Below are 12051 nucleotides of genomic sequence, written 5' to 3'. Positions count from 1 at the left end.
CAGTAACATGAATAGTTCTAAAATGAACAGATTAGGAGGGCGGGGCTCACCGAGTTCATAAACTGAGTCTAAAAATTGCAGAAAAATTTTGCACTAGTATCTCTCATTTATTTATCATCAGTTATCATACATAACATCATCTAAAAAAAGAATCTCTCTGCGTGCAAGGGGGCAAGGTTGAAAAATCCGGTGCCCTTGATCTTTAGACTCTCAGACAGCACTGCAGTAATAACTGGCATGTGATCAGTCCCCGAACTCACTGTCTGTGAATACATTTAGCTATCCACACATACTAGTTCCTGCCTCATCTTCTCTGTGCCAAACCTCATTCAAAAGAGACTCGATTTCTATAACTGCTTTGATTCTGATTCACAAGGTCCCGATTCGATTTGACTCAGACAGTCAGAAATGTTATAATTCTGATCATTTATCAGGACATATCCATGTTTTTATATCTAGCCTATGTATAAAAACAAAGCTGACACTAGCTGTTTGGTGGTTGTTGAAATAGTTTTGGGAGCGATTTCTGGCAGAATATATTTATATTTAAAAATCGATTCTGGATTTAATGAATCGATATTGCATTATCCAAACTAAAATCGATTTGAATCAGGAAAATTGATTCTTTAAACCAACAACTACTTTTAACCAGTTTATAACACACGTGAAACAAAAAATCCAACACCCAGAACCGTTGAACAGCTAGAGTCTGGGATAGACTGAAAAACTCTCCAAAGAGAGGTGCCATCGTTTGGCACTGGGGTTGTTGGTCAGGCCATGTGGATCCCAGCATTGCAGACTGGTGTATGTAGAATGGGAAAACATTCCTCTCCCAAAAGTTCAGCAACTGGTCTCCTCACTTACCAGACTTTTACAGACTGTAGTTAAAAGAAGAGGGGATGCTACATAGCGATAAATACAGCCCTGTCCTGTGTTGTGTTGCAGCCATCAAATTCAAAATGAAATAACAATTTTCTTAAAATGGTGCATTTTCACATTTGATATTTTCTATTATGAATAAAATGTGGTTTTGTGACATTTGCAAATCTTTGCATTCTGTTTTTATTTAGATTTTATGGAACTGGGTCTAAAGTTTACCAAAGTTATGAGGTTTTACATTTAAATCTGCTCCCTTTGAGTCTCTTCATTTTTAATTCGGTGTCAATATGTTTGCATCCAAAACAGGAACGCAGACAGTCCGTGTTGGAAAGATTGAACTGGAGTCAGTAGTGCCAAACTCTCAACCTGAGTCATTGATCAATGTCAGAGGTCAGTAACTGTCAGAGTGGTGAGAAGGATCAAAAATGAAACCAAGAAGGAGGCTTGTTCATGAAACTTCTTTTTCCCTACTAGGCAGCGTGTTAGCAGACAGTATTGAGAACTCTATCAACGAGGACTCTCTGGGATCTCTGATCAGGATGCCTGGTGGCTGTGTGGAGCAGAACCTAGCCTCCATTACTCTGCCCCTCATTGCCACCCTCTACTTAAACCGAACTCACAACTGGGAGAGCGTAGGCGTGCAGCGCAGGGCAGAGGCTCTCAAGTACATCAAGAGAGGTGAGACGAAAGCAAAAAGCGAAGAACAAAAAAGAAGGAAAGGGGGATTTACTGTTTTTATTATTTTCTATGGCTTCTACAATAAAAGCTGAGGTTTGCAAAAAAAAAAAAAAATCTAAAACCAGTTTGCAAAAAACTTTCTGACTAAGCACAAAAGGCTGGAATATGAACATCTAGTTATTGTCTATGTCTTTGTGGTTAAAACAGGAAATTCTTTTGTGTTTTCAGGCTATGACAATCAGCTGGCATACAGAAGGCGTGACGGCTCTTACCCGCCCTACAGGAGGGAAGGAGCGAGTACCTGGTGCTGACTAATCCTTACATTCTTAGAGCTTTCAAGTATTTCAGTTTTAATGACAACACTAAAATATTATTTTTATTAGTGATTTTCCTACTTATATGTGTCACATAACAAAAACAATACATGTTTATTTCAGTTTTACTGTGCTAAACTGTACAGAAGTGAGTCAGTGAGGAAAATCAATTTGAGATTAATAAATAAATAAATTTATTCTGTTAGATAAATCGTATATATGACATAGAGTGTGATTGACAGGATCACAGCATATGTGGTAAAGGTGTTCTCCATGGCTCACTCCATCATGGGCATTGAGAAGCAACAAGTGTGCGACCCTCTGGTCTACCTGGTGACGAACAAACTCAGAGAAAATAAAGGAATATATGTAGAGGACAACCCAGTTTACAGCACTACCATGACGGTGAGACCCACATGCACGTATACAGCCACACACTCACACTGTGAGGTTGGTAATCTATGTGGTTTCCAAAGACAGAAGACAGAAAAGTTTTCATTTCCTGGTCATTGTATTGTTTCTCTTGTAAATTATCAAAACGAATTATTATAACTACACGTCTTCACGAGTATAACCTCTCAGCCTGAACACACGACTGAAAATCAGATGTGAAAAAGGACAAATTTATTCAGTGCAGCCACAGAAATGTAGAATTTATGGAGTGTGACAGAATAAATGAAAACTTTAATTGCAATAAATGTGTAATAACAAAATAAGCTGTTTCATTATGATAGCTATTACAGCTAAGTTTATCAAATTTAAACCATTCAGACAAACTGTAACTTGGAAAATAAACATCAGTCTATTGATCCGTCCATCCGTCCGTCTGTCTTGTGGGCAGTCGTCTAAGCAGAGAAGCCCAGACGTTCTTTCTTTCAGTCATGACCCAGAGCTCATGACCAGATGGCACAACAGGTTAGATATCCATCCTCCCACAGCGCTCCCCTACATGATCCCCTAAGAGACACGGTTGATGCCTTCTCCAGGCATCTCCAAGAAGATGTAGACTGGTTGGGCAGAATCCCTTATCCTTTACAAATTAAAGAGCTGTTCTTGTGACCCATAACCCAGGCAAAAACTATATTGTTCCCTCTGAATCTGAGATTCAACCACAGCGTGGACTCTCCTATGGAGAACTGGGAGTCAATCCACCAACCTTCTGATTGGTAGATGGCCTGTTGTACCCTCGCTTGCACCTGTAAATGTGAGTGTTAATTGTTGTCTGAATCTGTACTGTCGGTAGGATATATGGGCTCAAATTGTGGTCATAAATATTTTGTACTTGTAAATCAGGATTTGTATGTGTAAAAAGAATTTGTGTGTGCGTAAAAAAGATTTGTGTGTGGCCAAAAAATACGTGTGAAACTCTGCACTCAAGTTTCAAGTTACAAGTACGAATTTGGACCCTATTTTTCTTCCTTTCATCTGATTGGCCAATGTCATGTCAATCACAAATTTAACAATCCAATCGGAGAACAGATGGGTTTGGCTATTGGAGGGGTGCTTTATGGAGCTGCTTTATGCTTTATGGTCCTTTCACATTGTACAAAATATTTATGACCACAATTTGAGCCCATAAGGATAGATGGATGAAATACATGCAGGCACATATATGAAGTAAAAACTACACCTTTCAAAATGATTGCTTTATTATTCAATCATAACTTCCAAGACTAACAAAATCAAATCAATAAACTGAAAAGAAAGAGATTATTATGAAAGTAGAATGTAAATACAACAAAAGGCCCAGTCTTTATAATCCTTTTGTCTGCTGATGATCAACAGAAAAAGCATGCTGTCATGTAGCATGCCATTATTTTCTGATGACATATTTTCTTTCTTTAACTTTAAGCATTTGTACATTTTTTAAAATCTAAGAAACAACTTTATTTAACTCATTTAAAATAGTTTCCATTATTTTAGACACTTTATTCAGTGATTAAAATTCTAAATAATCAAATACTTGAATTATTCTGATGGTTTTAATACAAAATTACAAGGCATGGGAGAAAGAGATGATGAAGGTCTCAAATACTGAATAACCCCTTAATAAGTTTCTAGTTCAGAAGGTAGAGCAGGTCCCCTACTAACTGAATGGTTGTTGGTGGACTGTTCCAGTCTGCATGCAATTTGCACAGTATCCTTCGGAAAGATACTGAGTTCCTCTGATGCGTTCATCGGATCATCACTGTTAGATTGTATCATCGACAAATATTAGATAGAAGTTCTTTGGGTAATGATGTCTAAGCTCCTTGAGTGCTCAGTAGGAAAGAAAAGTGCTAAAAAGGAACCAGGAAATTTACTTTAGGTGCTTTCTGCCCAAAATCTTTGATAACTGCGATAAAGCCCTTCTCCCTCTCATCACCTCTAGGGCGGTCTCCGTGGCGATGACCCAGAGATAACACTTACCGCCTTTGTCCACATCGCACTAGCTGAGGCCAAGCAGGCAGGGATCACCTGCGTCATTCCTGGTTTGGAGATGGAGGTAAGTTACAAGCAGCAATCTCTCTTTAACATTTGTTGTAATTGTAATTATACTAACCCATCATCTACGCACTCATGTGGTATAGAATGCCATGGGTAAGACGACACAGTACTTGACCAATGCACTGACTAGAAATGGGAGGAGACCGTACACCGTGGCCATCACCTCTTATGCTCTGGCTCTTGCGGGGGCACCTCACAATGTTCATCAACCGTTACTCGAAGCTGCAGCCCGAGGTATCCTCAATCAGAATGATTATAGTTCTGTTTTTTAATTAGATTTGTTTTGTTTTCTTGTTTTCATTTGAGTTACCAGAGTAAATGTACCTTAAGCAACTAAAACTTGCTTAAAGTCCTGGTTTATCATCATGCAAAGCATCAGTAAAACAAAAAGCCTGGTTTCTGCCTGTTAAAAGGGAGTTTTCCTTCCCACTGTCGCCAAATCACTCCTAGGGGGTCATCTGGCTGTTTTCTCTGTATTATTATAAGGTATTCACCTGAAAATAAAACACACCTTAAAGGAACTGTTGTGGTTTAGTGCTACATAAATAAAATACAATATAATTGAATTTAACTAATTTCTGTCTACTAGCAGGATTCTGTTTACTTGCTATATCGTTGATATTGTCATATAACACTATTTTTTAATCACGTAAAAGTTTGTACTGATGTTATGGCAGACAGTATGGTATGACATAGCCCTAATCAGTGCACTTTTGCTGTACAGACTGAAGCTGTGTGCTTTAGTCATTCAAATAGTATCAAAAAGCCACTGAGGATAAGTGTAAAACATCCCTCTAATTCTGTCGCTGCTGCAGGTGGCAGCCACTGGCATGACAGGGAAAACCACTTCTTCACGTTGGAGGCGACCGGCTATGCCCTGCTGGCTCTTATTAAGTTGGGTCACATGAAGGAAGCAGCAGCAGCCTTTAAATGGCTGAACAGCCAGCGAAGAAGAGGAGGCGGCTTTGGCTCTACTCAGGTCAGTTAAAGGATATTTAAATTTATTTCACTTGTTGATATTATATTTCATGCCCGATTTCATTGTCAGAAGGCTGTCAGTTAGGTTTTTTCGTTCTCTACTCTTCCAGTCCACCATGGTGGTGCTTCAGGCACTGTCAGAGTATATGATCAAGAGACCTCCTCCTGATGACCTCAGTCTGGATGTAGACATCAGGATCACTGGACGCAGAGACATCCGCTACCATTTTAACCCAAGGACAGCCTATGGCGCTCGCTCATCCAAGGTGAGAGACATTAAAAGAAATATAAACAGAATCCAGGCTTGTAGCGGAGTTTCATAACTTTGAACTGTGATGATTTGGGATTTAAGAACATCACTGAGTGTAATAACATCATTATCCAATATTTTTCTTCTTCTGCGGTGCTTTTGTTGCACAGTTGCCTGCTAACCTTGATTTGGAAGTCAGAGCTCAAGGAAACGGACAGGGAATACTTGAGGTATAAACGCACTGAATGATTATTAATAAAACTCATTAGAGATAATTAAATTAAATAGTAGGACAGTACCTACATTTGGCTGTACAATCGTTTTTGACTGATCGATTTCTCTTCCTGAAATTTGACCCAAGGTTGTGACCCATTATAACCAGCTGCATGAGGTGGATGAGAAAATGCCCTGCCAGCACTTTGAGCTCAGTGTTGCTGTTGAAGAGTCCCAGGGTAACTCCATTTATATGTCTCAAATACAGCAGATAAAATAAGTGTTTAATGTGTCACCAATTTAACTAAATGTATCTCTAAAGGTGCAATTGACATCTACACATGCAAAGAAATCAAACGATGTTACGCGTTATAATGAGAAATGACACAGGGGAAAAATACTGAACAAAAAGTGGAGGTACTAAAAGGCACCAGCTGAAATCTGTTAGTAATTAGGAACTAATCATGCCACTTATTGCAAATTAATATCAGCTGGTTCAGTCCATGGTCTATAAAAAGGTGTCTCGTTACCAAGGTGTCACACAAGAAACATCTCATGATGGGTTAAAACAATAAGCTCTCATGAGGCTGTCACAACCTTATTGTTGGAAAACATACTGATGGCATTGGTCACAGAAGAATTTCTAAACTACTGAAGAATGCAGTGAGCACTGCTGGGGCCATAATGTGGAAGTGGGAAGAACACCACTTCACAAAAAAACCGGCCAGGACCAGATCTTCCCTGCAAGATTTCAGACAGAGGAGTGAAAAGAATTCAGAAGAGTTGTCTAAAAGCCAAGGAGGACTTACAGAGACCTACAGAAAAAAGAAAATCGGTCAACCACCATGGCCTGCATGAATGCTCACCATGCAACACTCAATTTCTGAAGAAAAAGCATGTTGAATTCAAAGTTGCTGAACAGCATTTAGACAAGCCTGTGAAATACTGGGAGGCTATAGTGTGGTCAAAACTGACCTTTGACACCATAATACACACAATGTTACGAGGTCAAAGGGCACTGCATATTTTCAGAGGAAAAAGAAAGCACCAAAAGCACCATACCAACAATGAAGCTTGGAATTGGGAACATCATGATGTGGGCTGTTTTTCAGCATACGGCACTGGCACACTTCATGTAATTTCAGGAAGGATGAATGGAAATCGAACACAGACATATTCTAGGTCTGACCAGCTGTCTCAGCTGTGGGCAAAAGATGACAACTAATACAATTCTGACATAATTTATTAGTACAATGATCAAAATAATGAAGAGATACACAGTCCAGCGTCCCGCTTGCTAAAGGTATAAAACACACAGTTGAAGGCGCGAGCCTGCGATGGCACAAGTCGGTTGCACTTTACATGCCAACTACTTAACTGGGATTAGTAGTTGTCCTTCAAGACCCACCCTGTAAGTAGAAGGCTGGTAATTACTCCAACCTCAGCAACCCAACTCTGCCTTTAGGCTGTGGCATATAGTAGGTCCTGGCCTGCACAGAGACACACAATATCACCCCATCTTCATTATACAATTCACAGAGCAGCAAAATATCCACCATCAACATATTTAAATCAAGTCATCTTAGTTCTGGCCATATAACATACCTCAGAGACAAAATATCACAGCAGTGTTTGTAGTGTGGGCCTTCAATTAATCCAACCCCATCACAGCCATGGGCTCACAGCAAATGTGACACATAAAATCACACGAAACCAGTGCCAACTTCACACAACAAACAAGGAGATGAATTATACAGGTAACATTAGACCAATATGTTACAGAAACATGTACTATAACACTGTTGATTAAAAATCTGCAACCCTCCGCCAGGATTATGATGATGAAACGAGGGTGGATGTTTCAGCAAGGCAATCATCCCAAACACAGCCAAGGAAACTCTCAGCTGGTTTCTCAGCCAATCACCTGACCTGAATCCAGCTGAGAAATCTACTGAAAGAGTTCAGAGAAGGAGCCCACAGAGACCTCAGGATTTGAAGACTGTTTGTGTGGAAAAATGAAACAAATCACACCTGACCACTGCATGTGACTAGCGTGTCCATTCGGGAGGCGTCTTGACGCTCTCATCACCAACAAAGAATTTTGTTCGAGGCATTAAATACAGTCAGTTGGTGTGTTGGGATGTTACTGACATGTGGCGATAATTTCATGTCAATAGTGCCTTTAGAAATATATTTACTTGGAAAAATGGTGACACATTAAATAATAATAATAATAATAATATTATTATTATTATTATTATTAATAATAATAATAATAATAATAATAATAATAATAATAATAATGGATTGCATTTCTATAGCGCTTTTCAAGGCACCCAAAGCGCTTTACAATTCCACTATTCATTCATTCTCAAATTCACACACTGGTGGAGGCAGCTACAGTTGTAGCCACAGCTGCCCTGGGGCAGAATACTTATTTTACCAGCTGTATTTATGTTCTTGTAAGGTGTTAGGGTTTAAGTTATTATAAGGGTCAAACAATGATGAAACACATTTCAGCACATGTTTCATTTCCTTGATATTTTGAAATGAGATAAAACAGGACTTAGTTCAAAAGATACAAATTTAACTTTTCTTAAATAACTGTAAACTACAAGCCTGCCATAACACAAACATGTTATTTGTTTAATGTTTTAATGGAATCTGGAGTGTATGTTATATATGTCAATACTGGCACAGAAAGAATTCAAATTATGCAGTAGCTTTTAGGTGGGGAAAAGAGAGCTGTTACTGGAGAATCAGCTTTAAACAGTCAGTCATCAACAGATCAAGGTTTCACATAAAAACAAAGAAGGAAATTGCTCTCAGGCTGGTGTGTGGTCAGAGTTTGATTTTAAGGTGTACGTGGGCTGGAGAAGATTTTTGAAAATCTCTCTATTCTTAATTTTGGGAATGGCTGAAATACCATTTAAAATACTGATGTATGTACATTAATACAAACATCATAGGCCCCAAGGAGGACCATTTATGTGGCTTTTTAAAAAATAATTTTAAAACTTTCTACATATGAAAGATCCCCAGTTCAAGACCTGGAGGGGACACAAACCCTACCTTGGGAGGTAAAAGCCAGTGTGCTAGTAAATGGGAGGTTTCAATCATGAACGGCATCTAGTGTCAAATCAAACATCTGATATTTTTTTAAACAACAGTAGAAAAGACAGCAACTGCAATATGAAAAACATATACATAAAAAAACTATCAATACATATACACACCAAGTATCTTCAGCAAGCTTTATGGATTACATATTTAATAACACTTTTCCTCCATCTCATAACAGAAAAGCCTCCAGCAGATGTAGAAAAGTCCTATCAGATCACCATCAAAGTGAGGTAAGATACAATTACTTGCTATATTTTAGAGAATAAGAAAAAAAAGTGTATTTTTATATCTTTTACTTCATACAAAGTGTAGCAAACAGCAAAAACAGTCAACTTTTTAATATGGGACGACCACATTTTTAAACAAAAACTGCCAAATGTGAGTCTGTCTGACCGTAATAAATTTTCTTTGAACATTTGGTCCACTGAATGTGAGTTATTGATCCAGCGATTCAGAACAACTATCTGATTTGATATGCAGCTGCTCACTTCTCATTTCCTCATTTCTCATGAGGTTAATCAGATCTTTCAGATTTAGATTTCATATCCTTTGTCAGTGCTTTCTGCTTTTCTTTCACAGGGCTTTAGGACCCAGAGATGTCAGGATGGTGGTTCTTGACATCAGTTTGCCCACTGGCTTCACCCCAGAAAACTCAGACCTGGAGATGGTAATCAGGCTCTAGGCCAGTGCTTCAAAAATCTGAAACAAAGCTTTCATGGCTAAGAAATGATCCAAGTTTAGTTTTAGCTTTCTTACACAGAGTAAACCTGAATTTATTTTACATCTATTTTATTTTGTTTGATTTAAACTTTTTTCTGTGCGTGTTGTGAAAAAGTTAAGCTGCAAGCTCAATTTTCTTTACTGTAATTTATCAGTATCACACCAAAAAGCACACCTCAGCTCACTTGTTTGACCCCTGCATCACCTAAGGCTGTAATGGGTTTAACATATTTCGGTAATAAATACAGCATTGCATTGTGAATTTACACTTTAAATACAATTTTATAGAATGTTTTCTACACGGCAGCATTTTATTTCTGTTTAAATTGAACTAATAAATTCTGAACATGTTTGTCTCTAGTTGTCCAACTCAGTGGATCATTACATCAATAACTTCCAGATAGTAGATAACCTGAGTGACAGGGGATCCCTGATCATCCACCTGTTTAAGGTAACTGTGCTGTAAACCACTGTCTCATTTATTGGATTACAGGAAGAAAGAGTATGATGAGTTAAAATCTGTCCAGTTTAAGTCAGTTTTATGTACCATTTTTAAGAAGTATGTCTTATAACATTCCCCCTGCTCTGCATTGTTTCTCTTTGTAGGTTTCTCACAAAGAGCCTGAGATCCTAATATTCAGACTCCAGCAGACCTTCAAAGTTGGCCTCCTGCAGCCATCCTCAGTGACTGTTTACGAGTATTACAACCCAGGTTGGGAAATACAGCTGTAGACATAAAAATCAGAGATTCTGCGATACAGTATTATAAGAAATACTTATAAAAGGAACGCCAGTTTAGCTCACTGGGATGAGCAGGTGACCATATGTTGCATGGCTGAGAGCGGCCAACCAAGTGGCCAAGCTGTACTGCATCCTTATATTTCGCATAAAACCAAGATAAATAAATAATAATATTATTAAAGCTTTTAGATTTCTCCCCTCTCACTTTGTCACAGACCGCCGCTGCAGTCGTACTTACACCCCCCGTGAGAACAAGGAGCAGCTCAGCCAGATCTGCAGAAACAACGTCTGCCGCTGCGCACAGGGTAAAGTATGGGATTTGCAACAATGCATTAAAGGATGTGTGTATTTTTTTTCCACCTCTGCACATTTGACCTCCCGTGGTTTCAAAACCTCCAGGTGACTGCTGCATCTCCAAAGTGGACAGTGAAAACTTCCTCAGCAAAGACAGAGAGACGTTTGCCTGCAAGAGCTTACACCATGGTACATGTGCTTTTACACTCCGGCGGCTTTAACATGCATGCCTGCACTCTGGAGGCTTACACTTTTGCATGTTCATTGGCTGACTGCCATTCAAATGATTTAAAAATATTCAGATGTAAGTTGTCAAAACTGCCGCTAGATGAAGAGATTAAGATTTTAATATTTATAAAAATAAAAGAAGCCACATTAAACGCCCTTATTCAAGCAGTAACAATGACATAAGCCCTGCAGAGCATCAGCTGTTAGAGTAGGAACAAATAATATGTTGTTTGAGTAATAAATGGAAGCATAATGTGAGCATTCACAGAAACTGTAATATTTAAAACATTGTGAAGAAAGTTTAGCTGATGGCACTATTGCTCTCCTGTTTTATTTTTCTCTCATTTACCATGTGGACCATGAATCGCTCATATAGCAACTCCCCAGGGCATCATACAGAATTTCAGTTTAGTATCTTACTGGAAAAGGGTGGGAAACTGTCACCTCCCCCTTTTGTTAGTAATGCTATTATTATTTTGTCGTGGAAACAGTTACTATTAATATATGGAAACAGTGCCTCACCCATTTAAGAGTCCGATTAATTTTAGAGTAATTTGCTCATGATGCTCAGGTTTGGTTGCTACTGTGTTTTAGTTTTCCAGGTGAAGGTGCTGAATGTCATCCAGAGTTACTACGACAAATATGAGATGGAGATCACACAAGTTATCAAACTGGGTGAGTCCTAGTAGCGACTGGCTTTCACCTCTCAGTCTTTTCAGTGCGAGCAATGGAGGAATGATGTGGTCCAGTTAACTTTTTCATTATTTGGTGACCCCATTTATGAAGTGCTGCTTGCGCATTCTTGTAACTCAAAGACAAATGAAGGCTTATTATATTTGTTCTTCTCCCACTCAGGTCTGGAGGGTGGAGTTGGAGCGGGTCAGACGAGGATCTTCGTGTCTCACGGAGGTTGCAGAGATGGACTAGACTTGAAGCAGGGCTCCCAATACCTCATCATTGGCCCCAAGGAGGACCAGTGGAATGTTGATACTGAAACCAACAAGTGAGCAGAACAGGAAAAATAAATGCTTACAAATAATTTTGTGTTGATTCAAATTGGGAACTATGACAGGAGTAGTTTACTATGAGACACTTGGGTGCTCTTACTTGTTAACTTGCGATCTGTCTTTCTTTCTTTTTTCATTT

General features: G+C 38.8%; 1 protein-coding gene across 1 annotated transcript in view; it reads left to right on the top strand.

The window, feature by feature from the left end:
• The window catches only part of LOC146386095 (venom factor-like), a 32074-nt gene that overhangs the window by 18304 nt on the left and 1719 nt on the right, over nt 1-12051 (top strand). The window contains exons 26-43 of the mRNA XM_084932124.1: nt 1186-1269; nt 1354-1557; nt 1786-1861; nt 2114-2276; nt 4243-4356; nt 4442-4592; nt 5174-5337; nt 5447-5602; nt 5757-5816; nt 5948-6038; nt 9101-9152; nt 9502-9589; nt 10004-10093; nt 10249-10354; nt 10599-10688; nt 10783-10866; nt 11500-11580; nt 11761-11908. Coding sequence (XP_084788250.1) covers nt 1186-1269; nt 1354-1557; nt 1786-1861; nt 2114-2276; nt 4243-4356; nt 4442-4592; nt 5174-5337; nt 5447-5602; nt 5757-5816; nt 5948-6038; nt 9101-9152; nt 9502-9589; nt 10004-10093; nt 10249-10354; nt 10599-10688; nt 10783-10866; nt 11500-11580; nt 11761-11908 — 2002 coding nt within the window. The remainder of the gene's footprint in view (nt 1-1185; nt 1270-1353; nt 1558-1785; nt 1862-2113; nt 2277-4242; nt 4357-4441; nt 4593-5173; nt 5338-5446; nt 5603-5756; nt 5817-5947; nt 6039-9100; nt 9153-9501; nt 9590-10003; nt 10094-10248; nt 10355-10598; nt 10689-10782; nt 10867-11499; nt 11581-11760; nt 11909-12051) is intronic.

Source organism: Perissodus microlepis, chromosome 6 (assembly GCF_051167445.1).
Source record: "Perissodus microlepis isolate ML-2025 ecotype Zambia chromosome 6, ASM5116744v1, whole genome shotgun sequence".
Classification (NCBI taxonomy): Eukaryota; Metazoa; Chordata; class Actinopteri; order Cichliformes; family Cichlidae; genus Perissodus; species Perissodus microlepis.
This window is presented reverse-complemented; position numbering and strand designations above follow the sequence as displayed.